This window comes from Orcinus orca, chromosome 16, assembly GCF_937001465.1.
Source record: "Orcinus orca chromosome 16, mOrcOrc1.1, whole genome shotgun sequence".
Classification (NCBI taxonomy): Eukaryota; Metazoa; Chordata; class Mammalia; order Artiodactyla; family Delphinidae; genus Orcinus; species Orcinus orca.
The window spans coordinates 27,945,987-27,970,390 of record NC_064574.1 but is presented as its reverse complement, the minus strand read 5'-3'; the positions used below and the strand labels follow the sequence as shown (position 1 = coordinate 27,970,390).

General features: G+C 47.9%; 2 protein-coding genes across 3 annotated transcripts in view; one reads left to right on the top strand and one right to left on the bottom strand.

Moving 5' to 3' along the window:
• The window catches only part of BCL2L1 (BCL2 like 1), an 871,182-nt gene that overhangs the window by 396,313 nt on the left and 450,465 nt on the right, over nucleotides 1-24,404 (bottom strand). The window lies entirely within an intron of this gene.
• C16H20orf96 (chromosome 16 C20orf96 homolog) lies at nucleotides 1,696-21,112 on the top strand. Of its 2 annotated transcripts, none has more exons than XM_033433428.2 (10): nucleotides 1,696-1,900; nucleotides 2,473-2,590; nucleotides 10,032-10,144; nucleotides 14,617-14,775; nucleotides 15,255-15,354; nucleotides 16,227-16,384; nucleotides 16,465-16,566; nucleotides 16,727-16,813; nucleotides 17,538-17,656; nucleotides 20,770-21,112. In XM_033433428.2, exons 2-10 carry the CDS (start codon nucleotides 2,563-2,565, stop codon nucleotides 20,828-20,830), a joined length of 927 nt encoding a protein of 308 aa, XP_033289319.1. In that variant the 5' UTR covers nucleotides 1,696-1,900; nucleotides 2,473-2,562; the 3' UTR covers nucleotides 20,831-21,112. The 2 variants fall into 2 exon arrangements, with proteins under 2 accessions (XP_033289319.1, XP_033289320.1); XM_033433429.2 differs by lacking the exon at nucleotides 20,770-21,112 and adding an exon at nucleotides 18,284-20,754.

Below are 24,404 nucleotides of genomic sequence, written 5' to 3'. Positions count from 1 at the left end.
GGGTAAGGGTGGGAGCTGGTACTGTAGTCCCAGAGTGAAAGTGGGGTATATGTTTGTACAGGTGGTGGTAGTAGTAAGTGGTCTTATTCCAGATTACTTTGAAGGTATTGCTGACAGATTTGGTTGTGGGATGAGGATGAGTCAAAAGATGAGTTAAGAATGACTGCAGGGGAATTCCCTGGAGGTCCAGGTCCAGTGGTTAGGGCTCCGCGCTGCAGGCAGCATGTTTGATCCCTGGTGGGGGGAAATAAGATCCCTCATGCCGTGTGGTGCGGGAGAGTGGGGGTGGAGAATGAAAAAGAATGACTCCAGAAAAAGAGTTGCCACTTTGAGTTGGGGAAGAATGCTTTTGGGGAAATATTCAGTGTTAGAGTTGCCCCTTAGGCGCCCAGGTGGAGATGTTGAATAGGCAGTTGGATGTATGCGTCTGGAATTCAATGGAGAGGCTAGAGAATTGAGTCTGGGAGGCATCTAGAGTTGGCATCTGAAGTCACAAGACCGGAAGGGAGCACAAATGTAGTGAGAATGGACAGAGAAAAAGAGAGGGCTCGGTCTGAGTCCTGGGGCGACCTGGGAGTAAAGGGAGAAGAGGAGAAACCAGGAAAGGAGAAGAGAAGTAGGTAGGAAGCAACACAAGAGAGTGGTTTGCTGGACACCGGTTTAGAAAGTGTGTCAAGGAGGGAGTGATCTGTTGTGTCAAATGCTGCAGACAGGCTGAGTAAGATGAGGGCTGAGAGGTGACCGTGGGGATTAGCAAAACGGAGGTCACTGGTAGTGTTGACAAGGGCAGTTCCAGAGGAGAGGTGGAGAGTGAAAGCCTGACTGAACAGGCGGAAAGGAATGGGAAACAGTAGGCAAACCTCTCTAGAAGTTTTGCTGTAAAGTGAAGCAGAAATAGGAGGGTAGCTGGATGCTAAGTGGTCACTTTTTTTAGGAGAAATTAAAATATGTTGGTAAAGCGATGAGAATAATACAGAGGAAGGGGTGATGGAGAAAACGGGGAGAATTGCCCAGGGAATATCATAGAGAAAATGAGTGAGGACAGGATTCAGTGCACAATTGTAGGAATCGGTGTCAGTAGGCAGTTTACACATAGTCTCAGGAGGGAGGCATGTAGGTGGGTAAATGAAGTGATGTGAAATTATGAGTTTACTGAGCCCCGTGATTTTCCTCGTAAAATAGGAAGCAACGTCATTAGCCAAGAGTAAGGATGGAGAAGGAAGTGATGGAGGTTTGCTGAGAGGAGAAATATGACTTGATTCTTTAGCATGATAGGCTGGGCCAGCTGAGGGGAATTTGAAACCACGATGAGAAGAATGTGGAGAGAGCTACTTTTTCCCTTGCGATATTCGTTCCTCTAGGCGCTCGGTAGTCTGCGTCCGTTTCCTTGGAGACCAAGACAGGCAAGAAAGCGGCAGGTCTCGCTGGGAAGTTTGAGTGGCCTTGGTTACCGCGCGACCCACGCTGAGACAAGGAAGTTGGAGAAGCCGAACAAATAGGCATCCCAAAAAATCGGGGCCCCGAGGCCTCCGGACTCTTCTTCTACTCCCCCTAATGGCGCGCGTCTTGCCGAAGTACGTAAAAGGCGTATGTAGGGGCTGTGGACCGCGCATGCGTGCGCCCAACCTATCTCTGGCTGGGTCCTCGCTGGGTGTTGTCCCAAGGCCTTTTGACCCCGCCCTCCCCCCCGCCCCATCTCCCTAGCCCCGCCTCTCCCTCGAGCCCCTGCTTGGCTTGTGTCCCTAGTGGGTGAGATTTCGGCTTCGAGACCCCATGCCAGTTTCACGTTTGCTGCTTGCATCCCGTGGGTTGGGAATGATGGGAGTTCTTTCCCGCCCCAACACTTTCCAGACTCAACCACGCTGGGATTTGCTCCACAGTCCCCCAGTTCCAGGTTCTGGTGAGTCCAAGAGGGCTAGGGAAGGTATGTGGGTGGGGCTTGCTGACCCTGGGCTTGCAGTCAGCTTGCTCTCAACGCCCACGGCGGTGACTGTCCTGGGCAATAGAATCCAGAAACCTGAATTCCAGGCCCGGCTCTGTCATGCATTTGCTGTGGGACCCGGGGCGTGGCTCTGAAGCTCAGTTTTCTCACCACCTATCAGGATGTAAGGGTGTATTATGCTGCTCTCTTATTTATCTCTGATTGCTTTCCTGTTGGGTCTTTTCCATGCCTTCTGTTTCTCACAGTTCTTAGCACCTCCCAGCCGATGTGCTTAGTAAATTCTGGCTGGCTGCTGAAAAAGTGATAGCTAACACTTATGGAACACTTACCACATGCTTTACAAATATCATCTTTTGGAATTTTTGTACCAACCTGTGGAGGTAGCTTTTATAATTAGATCCAGTTTACAGATGAGAAAATTGAGGCTCAGAGAGGTAAATCCACTTGATCAAGTTTACAGATATCTGTAAGGGGGTAAGCTGGGATTTGAGCCCATGAGTTGTGTGACTGATTTGTGTTATGTCTGGTAGGATTATGTTCCATGGCAGCGGTCCAAGCAGAAAGCCAAGCCATCTACTCTGCCTCCAATCCCACGAGCTGTCAACACTCAGAAAAGCAAAATGAAGACCTGGACTACCGTCCAGCCAGGTGGGCAGAGGCACTTGGGTGCTGGTGGAGTTGGGGACAGGATGGAGTGGGTGCTCTTGGCCCTTGGTGACAACATTTATATCAGGGTAGGCTAACTGCTATAACAAACAATCCCCAGATTTCAAGTATTGATACAGAAACATATTTCTCATTTATGTCGAAGTACATTTGTGGATCTAGTGGGGAGGGAGTAATCTTTTTCATGTGATCATTCAGGGATCTAGGCTCCTTCACCTTGTGACAATGACATTTTTTAAGGCCTTGAAGTCCTCTGCTGGGTACTTTTGCATCCAGCAGAGAGAGAAGAGAGAGAGAAAGAGTATGGATGATCCTGTGGGTATTTCTTTTTCAGGGCATAGACTTGAAGTGACACACATCACTTCTACTCATATTCCAGTGTCCATAACTCAGTCACATGCCTACCCTTAACCACAAGGGAAGATGGGAAATATAGTCCAGCTATGTGTCCAGGAGGAAAAGAAAACAGGGTTTGGTGAACTTGGGATAATCTCTGCCACATCACTGTCATGCCTTCCAGGGGAGTTCTGAGGCCTTGGCTCAGGCAGACACGGGTTCAGACCTTGGCTCTCCCATCTGCTCTCTTGGGAAAGTGAGAGAGATGAATGAGTTTTTGTTTTCTCATTTGTAAAATGAGGACACTAATCCTTACCTGATAGGATTGTTGTGAGAATTAAATGAGAAGATCTGTGTAAAGCATTGTTATTCAGACCCAACACTCCTTTTAATGACAAATATTACAAATATTTTGTAATATTCCTTTAGTATCCTGAAATAAACTTCATAGATAATATAACCTACCTACATATATAATTTTTAAATATTAATTTAATACCATAACTGTAAAGGAAATAGAAAGTTATTTATAGTTAAATAAAGTATATTTCAGTATGTAAATGCTCAGGATGGAGTCCATTAGAAGACATTAGAAAGTCTTCAGAAGCTTACTCATAGATGTGGAGTCATGGTGAACGTAACAGTTGCAAATGCAGAGTGACACACGGTGGGACATCAGGGACTCAAAATACCAAGAGGGATTTTTCATTGCAACTGTGATTTCCAAAGTGGTGCCCATCTCTTGGTAAAGTTCTAAACAAAAAAAGCACAATCTTCCCTTGATTGTAGCTGCTTTCTTGGAAAATTCAGCATTATAGTAAAACCCTGAAAAATATTCTTTGTGGCTATATGTAAAACAGAGTCAGGTTCTGGGATCAGATTGTTATAAATAGGGGTTTTACCTATGTCATATCTAGTAGGACTTAGGAGAGTTATGCAGGACAGGAGAATTCTATGTTCTATGGGGTTGTCCTGTTCTGGGGGATATCTCGTGTCCCTGGCCCCCACCTATAGATGCCAGTTGGGCCCCCAATGAGAACTCACAGATCCCCCACCCCCGCCAATATATCTAAAACACCCTTGTTGAGAGTCATTGATATAAAGTGATGAGCACAAGACCTGGTGGTAGTTTTTGTTTTTGTTTTTGTTCTTTTTGCTGTACGCGGGCCTCTCACTGTTGCAGCCTCTCCCGTTGCAGAGCACAGGCTCCGGACGCGCAGGCTCAGCGGCCATGGCTCACGGGCCCAGCCGCTCCGCGGCATGTGGGATCTTCCTGGACCAGGGCCCGAACCCGTGTCCCCTACGTTGGCAGGCGGACTCTCAACCACTGCGCCACCAGGGAAGCCCAAGACCTGGTGGTAGTGACAGAATTTTTGTCTTTGGTCCTAGACCCTATTCAAACAGCATCTACAAGGAAACTCTTGCCCTTTTCTTTCACTGGGGAAGCGGTGAGGTATGTAACAGACACACCCACAAACAGAACAAGAGCAGTTACCGTATACCAAGCACTTACTATGTGCTAGATACTGTTCTCAACACTTTACACCTGTCACTTCATTTAATCTTCCCAACAACCCCATGAGGTGAGTGCTGTTGTTATCACCTCCTCTTACAGATGAGGAACCTGAGGCACAGACAGGTGTAACTCCCAAGGTCACAGGTAGGATGGGCACATCCAGGCTGTGATATTTGGCAGTTTGGCTCCAGGACCCACAGTCAACCACTGGAGAAATGAAGTAAAAAATAAATGTAAAATGTAAAACAGTAAAACTTTTAGAAAAAAACATAGGAGAGAAAAATCTTTGGGACTGATGGCCAAGTGAAGAGTTCTTTGACTTTACACAAACAGCTGGATCCATAAAAGAAAAATGAAATAAATGGACAAGTTGGACTTCATCAAAATTTAAGACTTTTGTTCTTTGAAAGACTCTGTTAAGAGTATGAAAAGACAAGCTACAGACTTGGAGAAAATGTTTGCAAACCACATATCTGACAAAGGACTGCTTTGTAGAATATATTGGGAACCATCAAAACTCACTAGAAAAACAATTCAGTTAGAAAATGGGCAAAAGACATGAAGAGGCATTTCACCCAAAGAGGAAATACACATGGTAAATAAGCACGTGAAAAGATGTTCAACATCATTATCCATTAGGGCTATGCAAATTAAACCACAATGAGGTGTCACTGCACACCTATCAGAATGGGTAAAATGGAAAATAGTAGTAACACCAAATGTTGGCAACGAGGAGAAACTGGGTCATGCATACATTGCTTGTGGGTATGTGAAATGGAGCTGCCATTCTGGAAAAGAATATGGCAGTTTCCTATGAAACTAAACACACATTTCCCATAATGATCCAACAATTGCACTCTTGGGCATTTGTTCCAGAGACGTGAAACTTATGGGCACACAAAAACCAGTGCAATAGCATATCCAAAAGGATAAAATACCTTAGGTAGGAATAAACCTACCTAAGGAGACAAAAGACCTGTATGCAGAAAACTATAAGACACTGATGAAAGAAATTAAAGATGATACAAACAGATGGAGGGATATACCATGTTCTTGGGTTGGAAGAATCAACATTGTGAAAATGACTATACTACCCAAAGCAATCTACAGATTCAATGCAATCCTTATCAAACTACCACTGGCATTTTTCACAGAACTAGAACAAAAAATTCCACAATTTGTATGGAAACACAAAAGACCCTGAATAGTAAAGCAATCTTAAGAAAGAAAAATGGAGTTGGAGGAATCAGGCTCCTTGACTTCAGACTATACTACAAAGCTACATTAATCAAGACAGTATGGTACTGGCACAAAAACAGATATATAGATCAATGGAACAGGATAGAAAGCCCAGAGATAAACCCACGCACATATGGTCACCTTATCTTTGGTAAAGGAGGCAAGAATATACAGCGGAGAAAAGACAGCCTCTTCAATAAGTGGTGCTGGGAAAACTGGACAGCTACATGTAAAAGAATGAAATTAGAACACTCCCTAACACCATACACAAAATAAACTCAAAATGGATTAAGGACCTAAATATAAGGCCAGACACTATAAAACTCTTAGAGGAAAACATAGGCAGAACACTCTATGACATACATCACAGCAAGATCCTTTTTGACCCACCTCCTGAAATGGAAATAAAAACAAAAATAAACACATGGGACCTAATGAAACTTAAAGGCTTTTGCACAGCAAAGGAAACCATAAACAAGATGAAAAGACATCCCTCCGAATGGGAGAAAATATTTGCAAATGAAGCAACTGACAAAGGATTAATCTCCAAAATTTACAAGCAGCTTATGCAGCTCAATATCAAAAAAACAAACAACCCAATACAAAAATGGGCAGAAGACCTAAACAGACATTTCTCCAAAGAAGATATACAGATTGCTAACAAACACATGAAAGGATGCTCAACATCACTAATCATTAGAGAAATGCAAATCAAAACTACAATGAGGTATCACCTCACACCAGTCAGAATGGCCATCATCAAAAAATCTACAAACAATAAATGCTGGAGAAGGTGTGGAGAAAAGGGAACCCTCTTGCACTGTTGGGGGAAATGTAAATTGATACAGCCACTATGGAGAACAGTATGGAGGTTCCTTAAAAAACTAAAAATAGAACTACCATACAGCCCAGCAATCCCACTACTGGGCATATACCCTGAGAAAACCATAATTCAAAGAATCATGTACCACAGTGTTCATTGCAGCTCTATTTACAATAGCCAGGACATGGAAGCAACCTAAGTGTCCATCGACAGATGAATGGATAAAGAAGATGTGGCACATATATACAATGGAATATTACTCAGCCATAAAAGGAAACGAAATTGAGTTATTTGTAGTGAGGTGGATGGACCTAGAGTCTGTCATACAAAGTGAAGTAAGTCAGAAAGAGAAAAACAAAGACCGTATGGTAACACATATATATGGAATCTATAAAAAAATAAAGGTTCTGAAAAACCTAGGGGCAGGACAGGAATAAAGATGCAGATGTAGAAAATGGACTTGACACTGGGAGGGGGAAGGGTAAGCTGGGACAAAAAGAGAGTGGCATGGACATATGTACACTACCAAATGTAAAATACATAGCTAGTGGGAAGCAGCCACATAGCACAGGGAGGACAGCTTGGTGCTTTGTTACCACCTAGAAGGGTGGGATAGGGAGGGTGGAGGGAGACACAAGAGGGAGGAGATATGGGGATATATGTATATGTATAGCTGATTCACTTTGTTATACAGCAGAAACTAACACACCATTGTAAAGCAATTATACTCCAATAAAGATGTTTAAAAAAAAAAAGACGATGTGGTGTGTATACACACACAGACGCACACACACACACACACAGGAATACTACACAGCCTTAAAAAAGAATGAAATAATGCCATTTGCAGCAACATGGATGGACCTAGAGATTACCATACTAAGTGAAGTGAATCAGAAAGACAAATATCGTATGATATCATTTATATGTGGAACCTAAAATATGATACAAAAGAACTTATTTACAAAACAGAAACAGACTCACAGACATAGAAAACAAACTTATGGTTACCAAAGGGGAAAGGTGGGTGTAGAGATAAATTAGAAGTTTGGGATTAGCAGATACAAACTAGTATATATAAAATAGATAAACAACAAGGTCCTACTGTATACCATAGGGAATTATATTCAATATCTTGTAATAAACTATAATGGAAAAGAATATGAAAAGTATATATATATAACTGAATCACTTTGCTGTACACCAGAAACTAAGACAACTTGTAAATCAACTGTACTTCAATTTTAAAAAGTGAAAAAAAAAAAAAAAGTGCATGAAAGTTCCAGAGTAGCCTTATTCATAATACCCCCAAACTGGAAACAATCCAGATGTCCTTTAATGAGTGAGTAGTTAAACAAACTATGGTGGGCTTCCCTGGTGGCGCAGTGGTTGGGAGGCCGCCTGCCGATGCAGGGGACACGGGTTCGTGCCCCGGTTTGGGAGGATCCCGCATGCCGCGGAGCGGCTGGGCCCGTGAGTCATGGCCGCTGAGCCTGCGCGTCCGGAGCCTGTGCTCTGCAACGGGAGAGGCCGCAGCAGTGAGAGGCCCGCGTACCGCAAAAAACCCCCAAACAACAACAACAACAACAAAAACCAAACGATGGTACATCCATTCCATAGCATGTAGTACTGTTCAGCAAGAAGAAGGAAAGAACTTTTGATACATTCACTAACTTGGATGAATCTCCAGAGAATTATGCTGAGTGAAAAAAGCCTATCTCAGAAGTGACATACTGTATGATTCCATTTGTATAGCCATCTGGGAATGACAGAATTTGTAGAAATGGAGAACAGATTAGTGATTGACATAGGTAGGGGGAGCATGGAAGGGGAGGAAGTGGTTGTGGCAATAAAAGGCAGCATAAGAGATCCTTGTGGTTGTGGAAATGTTCTGTCTTTCAGTGTTCTGGTTGTGATATCGTACTTAGTTTTGCAAGATGTTACGGTCGGGAAAAATTGGGTTAAGGGAACATAGGGTTTCTCTTCATTATTTCTTAAGTAAATGTAATCTGAATTTATTTAAAAATAAAAAGTTTAATTACAAAAATAATAAATCAGGGCTACCACCATTAATGAAAAGAAATACTCCTTATTAAAGCAATAAATCTTGCTAAGTATTTAAGTTCAGCTTACAAATGTTATAATTTTTAACAACCCTTGTGAAGGGGGTTTTGGAAGTTGGTTAATTAAATTCTCCTAAATCGTTTAAGCCACCTTTAAAATTTAATATATTCACTTTCATTTTCAAAGAGTTCACTTGTTCTGATGAACAAAACCATTGGGTATTTAATGTAATTCTTGTATATCTAATAAATAAACTTCTAAATATGGATAATCTTATGTTCATTTAAAAATTGTAATTTATACACATTTAATAAGAGTGTATTAAACCTTTCAACTCAAAACAAATCTAAATCAAAATCTCACTTACACATTTTAAATTAGAACCACAAAATTAATCTATTAATCACTCCATCTCTCAAACAATACAATTCAATACCAGATACATACAGATAATTCATAACTTTAACACAAAATTACTCTAATTTTACTTTGTCACTTCAACACTTAATACTAAATTAAGGATATTGATCCATAAAAGAAATAATATTTTTCAAAAATGAACTGGGTTGCACCTCCAACAGAGATGTCGGCAGGGGCTGACAAGGCAGCAGTAGCGTTTGCGATCATCTGTGTGATTTGCCTCATAACTGCGCAGGATGCGTAGAGAGGAGGCAGGCATTCTCAGAACATGCCCTCCTAATGCCTTCTTCCGATCTGAATTATTTTCGTGTACTTCTCATCCGGCAGGACCACAGCTTTTACAGGTATTCCGGAGACAGCTGGTTAGCATTTTGCACGGCTCCTGTGCCTTTATCTGATGCTGTGGTCCTGATCCCAATTCTCAGGTCATTGGTAATAACAGTGACAGCTAGTAATTTATATTTAGCACTGAATATGGGTTAGGCACTATTCCAAATACTTTATAGTAACTTCTTTTTTAATTTCACTACAACTCTGTGAGGTAGGCATGATGATTATTTCTGTTTTACAGATGGGAAAGCTGAGGGACAGAGAGGTCATGTGACCTACCTAAGGTCATATAGCTAGTAGAAGGCAGAATTCAGATTCAAACCCAGGCTGTCTGCTTCATTAGTTGTTGCTATTAACCCCTACCCCTTCTGAGCTTGCCACCGGCCAGCTTGGTGGGAGAGATTGGGGATGTCTGGCCATCTCCTGCTGCTACCCCTCTCCTCCCCTCTGTTCAACCCCACCGTCACTGTGGTATGTGGAAGTCTCCTGGGCTTCTCTGTCCGTTATAACAAGGCTCAGAGTGGGGCCTGGGAGCTAACTGATGGATGTGAGCTTCATTCCTCAGTCTCACTGTCGTACATTATAAGGACATGAGTGGATGGCATTGGGGTTTCTCATGGCTGGTGCCTTCTCTGGGACCTGACCCCAGACCTGCCTCTACCCTCACACTCTCTCTGTCCTTTCCTATACCCTAGGGTTGCAATCCAAGCCCACCTTGTGGATGACAAGTCAGCCGAGGAATCCACTAGAACTGCGCAGAGGAAAGTTGGACTCGGGGAAGACACAGACCAAAATCCGACTAGTGAGAGTATGACGAGCATCTTTCCGCAGGCACCAGGGCCCAGGGCAGGGGGCGGGGGATGGTGATAGCAAACACGCACTGAGCACTTCATGGGTGCCTGACTTGACCCCTCATCCTCACAGCAACCCCGTGGGCACGCTTATCATCATCCCTCTTCTACAGATGGGGAAACCGAGGTGCAGGGAGATGACACAGACCACGCAGCTAGAAAATGCAGTACCAGGGGTCAAAGCCAGTTAGGCAAACAGTAGTTTGCCTTTGTTTTTGTATTTTTTGGCCGCGCTGCAAGGCATGTGGGATCTTAGTTCCCTGACCAGGGATCGAACCTGCGCCCCCTGCATTGGGAGCACAAGTCTTTTTTTGGGAGCACAGAGTCTTAACCACTGGACCACTAGGGAAGTCCCTTGCCTTTGTGTTTAAGACTCAGGAAAATGATCAGAATCACTTTTTTTTTAACATTAATGACTGCAATGCATTAAAACATGAAATATATGAACATCTATGAAAGAACAAATAAAACCAACTCGCTGTTCACCTTTGGAGGATCCCAGGGAAACAAATCACTAATTTTTTTTTTTTGACTTAAAACAATAGAAATTTATTGTCTCACAGTTCTGGAGGCCAGAAGTCCAAGATCAATGTGTTGGCAGGACTGTGCTCCCTCTGAGCAGAATCACTTTTTATTTTACTGCATTAGGAACACAATTTAGTGGCTTGTTCATTTTAAAATTTCCAGTAAATTAGCCTTTTACGGAATACAGTGCATCTTAAAGCAAGGCTTAGGAGCTTACTGTTAAAAATTTTCACATCAACTAATAGAACTTTTGATAATTGATTTTCTTACCATCCATTGTTTTTTTATGGCTTCTGAACATTGTTTCAAAGTATTTGAAATGACTAGAAGAAGAGGGGGCTTTTGTGTCCATAGGAGAAAGTAAAATACCAAATGCTATAAATACTACAAAATACTATAGAAGAATTCTTAACTTCTTCAGGAAAGTTTTTAATATGAGTCAATGAACAATGACTGTTATATAAAGAAATAGGGAAAAATGTATTTGCCTTGAAACCTTTTTTTTCCTTTAACCTTCAATTTTGCAAAAATGGTTTAGAGGCAGCCCTGCATTCGTAAAGTAGGAACTCATATTTCTGATGTTATTTTTTTTATTTTTATTTTTTTGCGGTATGTGGGCCTCTCACTGTTGTGGCCTCTCCCATTGTGGAGCACAGGCTCCGGGCGCGCAGGCTCAGCCGCCGTGGCTCACGGGCCCAGCCGCTCCGTGGCATGTGGGATCTTCCCGGACCGGGGCACGAACCCGTGTCCCCTGCATTGGCAGGTGGACTCTCAACCACTGTGCCACCAGGGAAGCCCTCTGATGTTATTTTTATCCTGACTTTAGAAGGGTTTATGTGTTTTTGTTTGAAACATGAACTTGGACAATTGGCTCTAAAAGTTGTGCTCCTAACCAGTTCCTAATACTGTCTGTTGTAATCATTCATTTGTTTAGTCAACAAATATTTGAGCACCTACTATGTGCCAGACCCTGTTCTAGGTGTGGGGATTCACCAGTGATGTGGACTCTGACCTTAGGGAGCTCACATTCTACTCGGGGAGACAGACAATAAGTAAGACAGATAAAAATGTAATATGTGTAGTGAGGGTTAAGAGCTATGAAGAAGTGTGAAATAAGGTTAGGGGCTAAAGAGGCACAGAGGATGGAGTGGCCATGACTGTTTTAGGAGGGTGGTCAGGGAAGGCTGCTAAGGTGGTGACATCTGAGGGGGAATGTTCCAGGCCGAGAAACTGGAAGTGCAAAGGCCCTGAGGTTGGTGTGAGGTCAGTGATGGGCCAGGTGATGAGGAAGAAAGATGGTGGGCTGTGGAGGGAAGGAGATAGCTTGTATACAGCCCTGTAGTCCATGATCAGGCTTTGTGTTTGCATAGAGTAAGGCAGGAAGACCCTGGAGGATTCTGAGTAGAGTGGGGAAATGATCTGACTTAGATTTTCACAGGAGTCCTTGGGCTGCTGCTGCTGTGTGCAGAACGGGCTGTGGGGACAAGGGGGAAACAGAGCAAGGGAGTAGAAATGACTCAGTTGGTGTGTTCTTGGATATGAAGTAGGATCCTGACTCTGCCCCTCAGCCTTAGGACAGTCACTTACTCGATCAACAACTCCTGAGAGAATGCCTACGATATGCCAGGCACCAAACCGGGTGTTGGAGACACAGCCGTGAACACAGCCCTTAGAATCTGTGCTATGATGGAGCTTATACTTTAGTGGGGAGACACATAATAAATGAGTTTAAACCCCCAAGGAATAGTACTCATCAGTTTATTCAACCCATACTTATGGAGCTCCAGGCACTGTCCTGTGTCCTGGAGATACATACAGCTGTGACAAAACAACCAAAGCCCCTGCCCTCCTGGCTGTAAAATTCTAGTTGAGTAGACAGACACGAAACAAGATAATAAGAAAAACATGTTATGTTTGGTAGTGATGAGTCCTAGGAGAAAAATAAATTGGGAAAAGGGGAGACATAATTACAAACTGTAATTATGTAATTACAAATTGGGTAAGGGTCAGGACGGCACAAAGTAGGGTTTCTACCCTAGAGCTGGTGGTCAGGGAAGATCCATTTCTAGAGCAGAGGTCATTAATTCTACACTTTATCAGAATCACCTGGGAGTGGGGCTCAGTGGGCCCGAGACTCAAGAGACTGGCATTTTTCACAAGATGCTTCTGGTCCCTGTGGGCCATATTTGGAGATGTTTTGGTCTGGAGATGTGAAGGCAAGATGGTGGAGTGGCTAGGAGCCCAGACTTCAAGGACAACGGCTCTGCGATGGGTGACCTTGGGTAAGGTACTGCATCTCTCTGACCCTCAAGTTCTGCTTCTCTAAAGTGGGGATAATAATCGTCCCAAGTAGGCTTCTCTGGTGGCGCAGTGGTTGAGAGTCCATCTGCCGATGCAGGGGACACGGGTTTGTGCCCTGGTCTGGGAAGATCCCACATGCCGCGGAGCGGCTGGGTCCGTGAGCCATGGCCACTGAGCCTGTGCGTCCGGAGCCTGTGCTCCACAACGGGAGAGGCCACAAGAGTGAGAGGCCCGCGTACCGCAAAAAAAAAAAACAAAAACCAAAGCCAAAAATAATAGTCCCAAGTGAGGTAGGGCATGGGAAGTGCTTAGCATACTTTAGAGTTCATAATAAGTACTTTGTGCATTTGCACTATTACTCATTATTCTGTGAGGAATATGGCAGCTGAGGGCTAGGAAGAGGTAGTTTCTAGCAAAGGACAGAGAAATGAAGAACAGAAGGAATAAAGCAGAGAGCACATAGCCTGGCAGAGGCAGAGGGTGAGAACCGGTGAGAATGGTGACTCGTCACTGAGTGTGCGAGACGCGCCACTAAGCGGCTTGATTGTGAATATTACCTCATCTGTTTTTTATAGCAGCAGCTCTCTGAAGCCGGTATTAGTTTCCTAACATACGGAATGAGTATAGCAGGGTTCTGGGAGGCTAACTAACGTGCCCAGGTTCCCTTAGGTGGGAAGTGGCAGAGCTGGCATTTGAACCAAGGTGTGTCGAGGCCTAACATCCAAGTCTTGATCACTGTGAGGTTCAGCCCGCCTTGCAGCCTTAGGCCCACTCAGCTCCTCATCTTAATGTAGTGGAAAGATAGACATTGGGAGTCGGAAGTCTGCCTTTCGAGTTCCGGTGCCACTACTTCCTGTCTGTGCAACTTTGGGGCAGTCATGTAACCCGCCTGAACATCCATCCACCTATCAGTAAAATAGAGCTGGGGAACAGAGGGTTGTTGGAGGGTAAGCTGATACCCTGAGCCGCCTGCTGAGTGAGGCACCCTCAGCGATTGTTCTTGTTGTTATTATTATTGTAGGTTATGTGTACCTGCTTGGGGGCCCTTAGGCAAGTCCCTTAATCCCTTAGAGGCTCCTTCTTTCCCCAGGGGCTGTTGTATGAAACAGTCCTCACTCAGCTCAGCTGCCTGACGAGAAATGGTAGCGATTATCATCCACTCTGCCTCTCCTGCTTCTTCTCCAGACAAGGCCCATATCCTCGGCCATCTTCTTTCCTACTTGGGCGTTTTCTATTATTGCTAGTACTATATAGTTCATCGATTCTAAGAAGCCATTGATAATAAGGTGTACCTTTATCTTAATTACCCACTAATAAAATATTTGTCAATTAGACCGTAACACGCCACCAACTGTAAGATATATCCCCACCTCAGAGTGTAAAATTATGGGAAAATGGGTGTTTCAGAAAGGATGAAATAATTCAAGGTGCTCTGACCCGCAGACAATGGGGAACCGCCGCCCAGCTCGGGTGGCATTTACCAGTCGAGGCCACAAGGGGGCGGATTGCGGCGGGAGGGAAGTGGTCCCTAGGCTCCCGGAGGTTCCGGCCAGCTCCGCGCATCACGTAACACTGCCCCCTTTCCCTGTTCCTCCGCTTGCAGACGATGCTCAGGAACCGGCGAACCGCGCACCAGGAGCTCTGCAACCACGAGGACTTCCTCACCAAGCTCTGTGGGGAACTGATCAAGACCATCCAGGACACGGACGACAGCTCGGCCCTGAAAGTGCGGGTGATGCTGCAGCAGGAGGACGTCTTCACGGTGAGCCCCCACCGTGGCCCCGCAGCCCTGCCTCTGCCCTGCGTTGCGGTCCAGCCCGCGACGCCGCCCTCCTGAGCGCTTGGGCGCCCTCTCCTGCTTTCTCCCGGCCTCTCCCGGCCCATTGCGCAAGCTGCTTCCTCCATGTGGAGGATACATCTCTTACACACTCCGGGCCCCCCACCCCACCCCCCGCCCACCTACCTGGGCTTTGGAATCAGACTGGGGGTGGCGGGGGGTGGGGACTCATCCCCATCAGCACTTACTAGCTGGAAGAGTTTGGGTTAACCTCTGAGCCCTGTAGAACTGGGGCACAACTGCACCCACCCCGAAGAGGAGTTGTGCCTGGCACACAGTATGTGTGGGGTTGGGTTTGGAGACTCCTCTGAGGAAGTGCTGAGTCCTCTGACAGTCCGTGCTTTGGCTGCACCAGTGGAGGCTTGGGGTGAGCTGACCCCCCTCCCCACCCCCGACTCCCACAGACCATCGCTGACATCTTGGAGTACTCAAACAAGAAGAAGCTGCACCAGATGAAGTGTGAGCTTCAGGAATGGGAGGAGAAGGAGGAATCCAGGATACACAGTAAGGATCCCTGGGGCTGACTCCCTGACCCTCGCCTGGCCCTCTGTGGAGGTCAGCCGCCGGGCATTCCCCTTGCACCTCCCTTTCGGAAACCATCAGGCCCATCACCTCCCTTCTGCTAAGATGCACAGCTGACAGCTTACTCATCAAGCACTTAGCGCTTGCAGGCCCTACGTGCTTTGTTTTTACGGGCTCACTCTCCGTCATTCCGACTACCTGTAAGGCAGGGAAGTTTTCCTTTTCTCCCATTTTACAGATGAGGCAACTGAGGGTAAGGGAAATGAAGGTTATACAGCTAGGAGCCAGCATCCAATCCCAGCCTCCCTCTCTCTTGCCAGCGTCCCTCTGGGAGTCAGTGGCTGGAATAGGTCACTGGCCACAGACCTGCTGAGCCTGTGGTTTCTTTCCCCTGAGCAGACTAGAAGCCTTCTGAGGGGAGGGGCAGTGTGTCAGGCAGCCTCAGACGCTGGGGATCCCCTCCATGGAGGGTGGCAGGATAGACTGTCTTAATCCTGCCCTGGTCATGTCTTGGGAGCCAGTGTTGCCCCATTTCACTGGGCTCATTGCCTTGGGAGCGTGTGTGTGAGGGGACTGAGGTCCAGAGAGGGAGGGTCTTGGTGAGGGTCATGCAGTGGCATTGGCAGAGCCGGGATCTTGCACTGGGATAGTTTCTTTCCTACCCGGTACTGCCTCTTCTCCTGTAAAGGTAAAGAGCTCTCTAGGGGCTTAACTGTCCACCACCTCCCAGCCTTGTGTGACCTTGCTTCAGCCCAGACCCCAATTCATTGGTCAAGGAGAGCTTTGCCTCTTGGGTCTCCCCAGGGGGGTTCTTGAGGGAGGATCCTGCCTTCTGTCCCTCCTGATCTCTTCAGACCTGGAGCAGCAGGTGGAACAGCTGGATGCCAAGATCGAGAAGGTCCACAAGAAAGTGAGCTTCATGAGCACTTACATGGACCGTGAGTATCCCATCAAGTCGGTCCAGGTTGCCAACCTTGTGCGCCAGCTGCAGCAGGTGAAGGACAGCCAGCAGGTAGGTGAGCCCATGGCCTTGCCTCGCCAGACCATGTGGGAGGCAGGGCTGGTGGCCAACACCCTCCTGCTGACCCCCAGGATGAGCTGGATGACCTCAGTGAGATGTGCAGAATGGTCCTGGCATCTATGTCCAACCAGATTCAGAATAAGAAAAAAAACCTACTGAGGTCTCTGGTGGTGGTGAGTAGCCAGCCACTGTGGCAGGTATCCAGGTCCTGCCCCCAGCCCTGCTTTTTTCCCTGTCCTCTGCCTCCAGGCCCCCCCCACACCCACCATGCTACCCAGTGCATGGTCGCCCCTGGGGCCAGACTTGGGGGCCAGACCTCTCCTTCCTCTGCAGAAAATCCAGCGTGCTCATCAGGAAACGCTCCTGCACAAGACTTGGAATAGCCAGCTCATACTGAAATACATGGACAAGTTCCGAGAAGTGAGTGGGCAGCAAAGGTGGTCGTCACCCCTGTGCTAGAGCAGGAGGGTGGGTGGTCCCCAGGACCTGTGGGAGTCAGGCTTGTCCTGATGTGGCGCTCATGAGGTCTCTGACTCTGGTGTTAGCCTTCCTGCTTGGCAGTGCCATTAATGCCACTTGTCATTCATCTGAGAAGGGGATTCGTGCTGGCCTAGGGTTTGCCTCAGTAACCAACACCGCCAGCCATGACCCAGCAGCACCATCGCCAAGCATCACCACATGACCATCACTTTAATTTCACTACCCAGCCCCGGTCTCCACCTCTTTAATTCTTGTCATTGACCGTCACTCATGACCATGTTAATGAAATCCACCATCACCACCCTCTCGCGGTAATTTTCGTGATCTTGCACCTTCATCAGTTATCCGAGTGAATGGCCTTCATCACGTCCACCAGCCCCCGTTAATTCTCACTGTCAAGCGCTGCCACCCATTTGCAACCTGTCTCCCTTCTCCACGATCCCCTCACCCTTAACCGGAACCATCAAACATCGTCGGTAACTTGTGAGCCAGCCCTGCCCTGCACAGCGAGGACCCCCGTCTGGAGTCCGGAAGTCCCAGTGACAAAAGTGACAAAGCCCAGGCCATTTCTGTAGATGAATGAGCAGTAATCCTTGTTCACTTTGCCCTTTTCTCCCTTTGGTTGGGGAATGTTTCGTTTCTCACTTTCCCCTGCTCTCCTCAGCTCATAGACCATTTTGAGGAGGAAATACCCGTATTAAGGGCTGAGGTGGAGCAGCTCCAGTTTCAGATCTGGGAACCCCGAGAGACTGTGTTTGCGGACGTTCTGCTTCGGAGATCCAAGTATGTGACCCTTGTGTAGCTACCTCTTAAACTAGCCACGCTCTGGACTCGAAGAAGCTCTCTGTTCTCGGGGAAGGCAGCCTGGTGGAGGAGGCAGGAGGCTGGGTTTTTGCCTTGGCTTTGCCCCTGACTGTGTAGCAGATGTGACCTTTCCCATCTTTGGGCCTTAGTGTCCCATCTCTGCACAGCAGGCTGAGTTAGGTTATCTCTCTGGACCCTTCCAATTCCACATTCCACGTTTCAACCAAGTGGGTCCGCCCCTAAGCTCCTGGGGTGTTCAGGAAGACAGTGTTGAGTGGCGTGGGCGGCTCCAGAGACGAATGGCCTGGAAGGCACACTGCAGGGAAAGAAGGGTGTTCTCTCCGTGGGGCAGAATTCTAGGCCCCAAAGGAAGGACTTCCCTCCTTCCAAAACCAGTTCTCTGCCTGCCCTCCCTTGGGTCAGGCCCTCTGGGTCTGAGGGTGAGGATCCCACCAGGCCACGCCTCTCTATGTGGGGCAGATCTTACCATCTGCAAATTATTTTTCTTCTTCTTAGCTTCTATGTCTATCTCCTTCTCTTCCTCTCCCCTTCTTTCCTCCTCCTCTACCTCCTATTCTTCATTCTCCTCTTATTTGCCTTAAAAAGTACTGTCAAGTTTATGATGTGCCTGTGGAGTGCCAGGCACTGTGAGTGCCAGTAACCCTGGGCTCTACCACCATGGAGCCAAGGAGGGGACCAGACATTAATCGATAACGAGCCACCGACAAAGGTCCCGCGGCAACTGACCCCAGAGCTGCTGAAGCAGAGGCATAGACGTGGCGCTGGCAGAGCGTAGCCCGGACAGAGAGGAGTCTGGAGGGTCAAGACAGGTTTCCCTGAGAATGTGACAGTTTAAACCAAGGTCTGAAGGATGATGCATAGAAGTTCACTGGGCAAAAGGGGCCGAAGGGGGAAACTGAAGGAAGAACATTTCCAGGTGGTGGTGCTGGCGTCTTGGGGGTGTGGTGAGTAGGCACCGTCGTCCTTATCTGAGCTCTGAACACATTGAAATAAGACTGAAAGGAGCAAGGCGGACACGGGCCAGACGCTCACTTTTATTCTGATGAAGCTGATTTTAGAGAATGTAGCAACAGCTTCTATCTCCAGATAGCTTGGCTTCTGAATAGTGAACCCAGAATTGGGCAAATCGAGCTCCTTGGTCAGCTGTGTTGGAGCCGAGGAGAGTGTCGTCCTTGCAGGCTGCTCGTGGCTGAGAGGGAACAGGGCACCCATGCCCCATCCTATTCTCCAGGGGCACAGTGAGTAAAGCGAGGCCAGGAGCAGTATGCCTGCTGCTGCCCCTCCACGGGCAGGGAGACACCGGGAATGGGAAGAAGCTTTCTCCTCCTAAAATGTGGGAGGGGCGCATCCCTAGGCAGAGATTCTCCAACCAGAATGTGCACAGGAATCCCCTAGAGATCTCGTTACAAAGCAGATGCTGAACCGGTAGGTCTGGAGTGGGGCTAAGGAGTTAGCATTTCTAAGAAGCTCCTGGGTGAGGCTGATGCTGCCAGTCCCTGGGTCACAAGCCGAGCAGTGAGGCTGTGGAGCATGTGTGGTGGGAGGGAACTTGATGTTTACCAGGGGCTGAATGAGGCTGGAATGCAGAGTGGTGGGGAGAGTAACGGGGAGGAAGCAGGACAGCTCAGCTCCTAGGAACCGCCATGCAGGGCCCAGTAGACCGAGGGAAGAGTTTGGTACTTGACCCTGAAAGCAAAGAAATTGTAAGCTGAGTGGTGACATCAGATTTGCATTCCAAGAAGAGTTACTTTGAAAAGAGGGTGGAGAAGATATTGGAGAGGGGCCAGAGGAGGTGCTGGGAGTCTGGTTGGCAATCGTGTTGGAGGGGGGGGTCGGGAGTGGCTTGGCCAGGGTGGGTGGCAGAAGAGAGAGGAGAGATGGATGGAGTGGAGAAGAATTGAAGAAGGTAAACCCGTAGGCCTTGGTGATATTTGGATGTGGGAAGTCAAGGACAGGGAGGTGTCAAGAATGACCCCTGGGTTTCTGGCTTTTGTCACAGGGTGGGTAGTGGTACCAGATCCAGAGAGAGGGAAGGCTGGGGCCGGGGGGTGAAGGATGCTTACGCAGGTCAGTCTGCAGTTGACTGGGACACTGAGTTTAATTTACAGAGACCTCAGCGTGGAGCTGTCAGGTAGGCAGTTGGGGGTACGAGTGTAGATATCAGAAGACAGATACTGACTGGAGATGGAAATTTGGGTATTGCCAGTACAGAGATGCATTTTTTTTTTACTATTATTTTGAACAATTTCAAATATACAGAAAAGTCCAGAGAGTATTATGATGAATACGCAGTTACCCATCTAGATTTAGAAATAGTTATATTTTTGCCATATTGGCTTCATCTTCATTTCTTCCTTGTTCTTTCTTCTGAAATGTTGTAAATTGCAGACATCCTGACATTTCATGTCTAAATCTTTCAGCGTGCGTCAGTATGTACCATGAGAGTGGGTGAGAGAACTGGGAGGGAGAATGTAATCCTGGAGCCTTGGAAATGTTCGTGCTGGTCACTGAGATGGGAAGATAGTGCAGATGGGAACCCACTGCTCTTGCTACTGTTACGGAAAGAATAATGCCTGTCATTTACTGAGCACTTATTACATGCTGGCCTGGTCTCATTTAATCTTCCCATCAGTGACTGAAGGTGGACCCTCCCCCCTTGACAGATGAGGAAACGAGGCTCGCCTGGGGTCTGTCACATAGTGAGTGCTTGTTACATAGGTGCCCAGTGATGTCCAGAGGCTCAGAGGGGAGAAGCAGTGTGCTCAAGGTGACACAGAGTTAGGCTTCCAAACCAGTCATCCTGACTCCAGAGAGAGCGCTCGTCCTGAGGGGCCCCAGCACTTCAGAGCTGAGCTCTTGTTTCCTCTTGGCCTCAGAGCTCTGTGGGGCAACATGAGTCCTGCCAAACCAGTTCCTTTTCCATTTTGACGCGCGTGTGTGTGTGTGTGTGTGTGTGTGTGTGTGTTTGCTGTAAGGTCACAGGTTGTGTTCCTCTGAGGCCGTGCTCCCCTACCTGCAGCTCTGGCGCCCCTGCTTGGTGTCTCACACCCTTCTTTGCTGTTTCCTACCAGGTGCACCCCTAACATGGACATCATCCTCAACATCCCTGTGGAAGAGCTGCTGCCCTTCTAGATGGCGGGGCGATGGGCCACCCCTCCCTCCCTGGTCTCTTCCCCACACCCAGAGCCTTGAGCTCTCTCCTTCCAAGCCCACGTCCCCATCCGGATGCTGGTCTGCAGTTCCTTCCTTCCTCATGCTCCCTCCCTCCGTCCTTTCCTCCCTTGCGTGCTTCCTGTTTCCTTTCCGCTTCCTGCGTCCCCCTCTCCCTCCATGCTTTTGGTTGGTGCTTCTACCTGAGCCAGGTAGGAATTCCTAGTCAAGTCCTTTTTACCAATAAAGCTGGGTTTGCCTTTTGCCAGTGCCTGGGGCTTCCTGAGAAGCCTAGGCAGAAGTGGATTTTGTCTTAAGATTAGGGGTGGGCAACTGTGCTGCCTGCATCTGGGGCTCCAAACTTCTTGAGAAGTGCTGAAGCGCCGCCCCCTGCCTGAGTCTCCATGGTTCTGTGGCTCCGGGCCACCCCCTCCCTGGTGCAATGCGACTCCAGTTTCTCACCTGATTTGTGCCCAGACCTGTTGAGGCCAGTTCCGGGGTGGAGGGGGGATTCCTTGAGTTTGATACACCTGGGAACTTGCTGGACCTTCACTGCTGCTGGCCGTCTCTTTTCCAGTCCAGCCGTCTGTCTGTCCACCGCTTCTACCCCAACGGTGTATGGACGTGAACACCAGCTCATCCTCAGGTGCCTAGTCAGGCGCTGTTCCCTGCCACATACTCTTTCACGATGGACTTAAGAGGGGTGCTGCCTGGACCCCTCTCCAGCAAGGGCTTTTGCTCCGGTTACCAGGAGGGCCACTGGCAGGTGGCCTCCAGCTGCCAGTGCCTTCGGGCTTTGCCTTTGCAGAGAGCCGGGCCTCTTCCCACCTTCCATGATGCTTAATGTGCCAACACCAAAGGCTGTTCTGGCCCAGGGCTGCTTGGAGGGTTGGCTGAAACTGCCCCTGGACCGGCACTGCAGCTTGACTCCTCCCTCTGCCCAGCCCTGTGCACCTCTCTCTCCTCCCTCCTTCAGCCGGTCCCAAGGACACTCAGTAGTCAATGTCCTGTACCCTATGCTCTGTCTCAGAATTGGCCTCCCTGAGGACCCAGACTGTTCCCACTCCCAGGAGCCTCTGGCCGCTCACAGATCCACTCTGTGTGTTGGGAGACTTTCGGTTACAGGTAACAGAACATCCAAGTCAAATTGGCCAAAACAATAAAGGGCTCAGGTACATAAACGCTCTAGGTGAGGCGAGGCTTTAACCAGAAGTCAAGCGACGGCACCGAGGGCCTAGTTTCTCTTTCTCTCCTTTGTTCTCCAGGGTGTTTCCTCTTGCTGAGGTCGGCACTCCCTGTGGTCCCAGTATGGCTGCCAGCACCTCCTGGGGTGTAGGATTCCTTGTTCTTGTCCTGCTGGAAATAGGCAGGGTCTCTGTCCCAGAACTTTCAGCCCAAGCCTTAAGATTGCTGTGACTGGACAGGCTCATATCACATGCCCACCGGGAACCAGCCTAGGAGGTGGAGAGTGCCTACTAATTTAGTCTAGATCATGTACTGGACCCCTAGAGCAGGGGAAGGGGTTGGGGGGGTAAAGCACATGACCCAGGCTAAGCCAATAGGCACCCCCAGAACCATATGGATCTTCAAACAGAAATGGACAGTGTTGAACATCATAATAGCAAATGCTTATTAGCTAGAACTTACTTATGCTTTACGTCTATGAACTCATCATACCCTCACAGGAACAACCCTAGGAGGTAGGTCTGTTAGCATTTCAATTTTACAGATGAAGAACCCAAAGCATGAAGAGGTGAAGTGACTTTTTCGAAAGTCACCAGGCTAATGTCTGTAAGTGGTGGACAGAGCTGAGCCACCAGGTGCCATAGGAGCCAATTAAGACAAGTCCAAATTAAAGGAACAGTCAGGCTTCAATCGTTCACTTCCACATGTAAGGAAGAGGCCAAACTGGAGAAGCACTGACATCCCTTCCTTGGATTTTCCCCTTGGAACGAATGGCACCATCCCATCAGGTGGATCGAAGCTGGGGATGCTCTCACTGCTGGGGGAGCCCCGAAATAAAGGCTCCTTCAGTTTTAGGGATCTGGGGGCCACGGGGAGGGGGGGGATTGGGGTGGGGAAGGGAGTGTGGGAAGGGCTAGGAGCAAGAGGGTCCTGACTCCTGAGGCAGAGTGGAGATGTGTCTTCCAGGTTTCCCCCGCCCCCCATAAGGGTGAGGTACCCGAGGAGGGCCTCGGCCGAAGGCAATCCCCTTCCCACTAAAGGTCTCTGAAGAAAGCTGGGATAGGAATGCAGGTTGGGGCAGGGGCTTGAGTCCTTGGCTGTGACCCACGGAGAGACCGCGTGCACTGGCGGTGTACCACGCTGGTGCGGGGAGGCTAACCCTTCCTGCCAGGCCTGCCGGGGAGAGCCTTTGTAATGGCCTACGGTTGTGCCTAAGAAATGAACAGATACACACTACTATATATAAAATAGGTAAACAACAAAGGCCTACCCTGTAGCACAGGGAACTATATGCAATATCTTCTAACAACCTATAATGGAAAAGAATCTGAACAAGTGTATACGTGTATATATGAATCACTTTACACCTGAAATGAACACAACACTGTAAATCAACTATCCTTCAATCAAAAAATACTTAAAAAATCAGACATAGGTTTTTGGCCGGAAGCTGGATTCCTTATAGTGAAGGGATTACTGAGTTCTGAGGAGGAAAACCAAGAAACGACCTAAGAGCACACAGATTCCCTCACATCACACACAGCCATCGCGCCTCCAGATGTGATGGAGAGTAACCCCACACGTGCACAGCTGTACATGGATGTGCTCCCACTTTTCAGAGTTGCACGTGGGTTTATCCTCACATGCGCAGGTATCGATGCATGTGCACGCGGGTACGCACCAGGACTGTGTTCGTCGATAAAAGAAGGACTGATTGCGTGTCTTGTCAGGAATTCTCTGTATTAGTCGCTTTAGCCCCAATAACACTGCTGCGTGAGAAGCAGCTGCAGAACTCAGTGGATCACAGCGGTAAGAGTTTATTCTTCACTCGGGGTCCTCAGGTCGACTGCACTTTCGCTGAACTCAGCTAGGCTGGTTGGGTGGCTCTGCTGTAGGTTGCGGGTCAGCTGGGCTTGGCTTCAGACTCTGGGTTAGGCTCAGGGGTGCCCTTGGGCTCTGGGGCTCTCTCGGGTGTGCTTTTCTCAAGGAGGATCACAGGAGCAAACGAGTCAGGCCCACACTTAAGACCTCTGCTTGCATACGTGCTAGCATTTCACTGGGCAAAGGAAGTTAAACGTCCAGGGCCCAAATCAATTAGACAGAGAAGTAGCTCCCCCGCCCCGTGCACCTCCCCTTACCTGCCCATGGGAGGGTAAGGGCAGTGGATGTTTGCTGCACAGTAACCCGAACGATGGTGCTTTTCTGCTTATAGAGGCAGGGACTGAGCTCCTGGTATTAGTTTTCCATTGCTGCTATGACAAATTATCACAAACTGAAATAAAACAACACAAATATATTACCTGAACTATCTGTAGGTCAGAAGTCTGACAGATCTCAGAAGGCTAAAATCAAGGTGTCAGCAGGGCTGTCT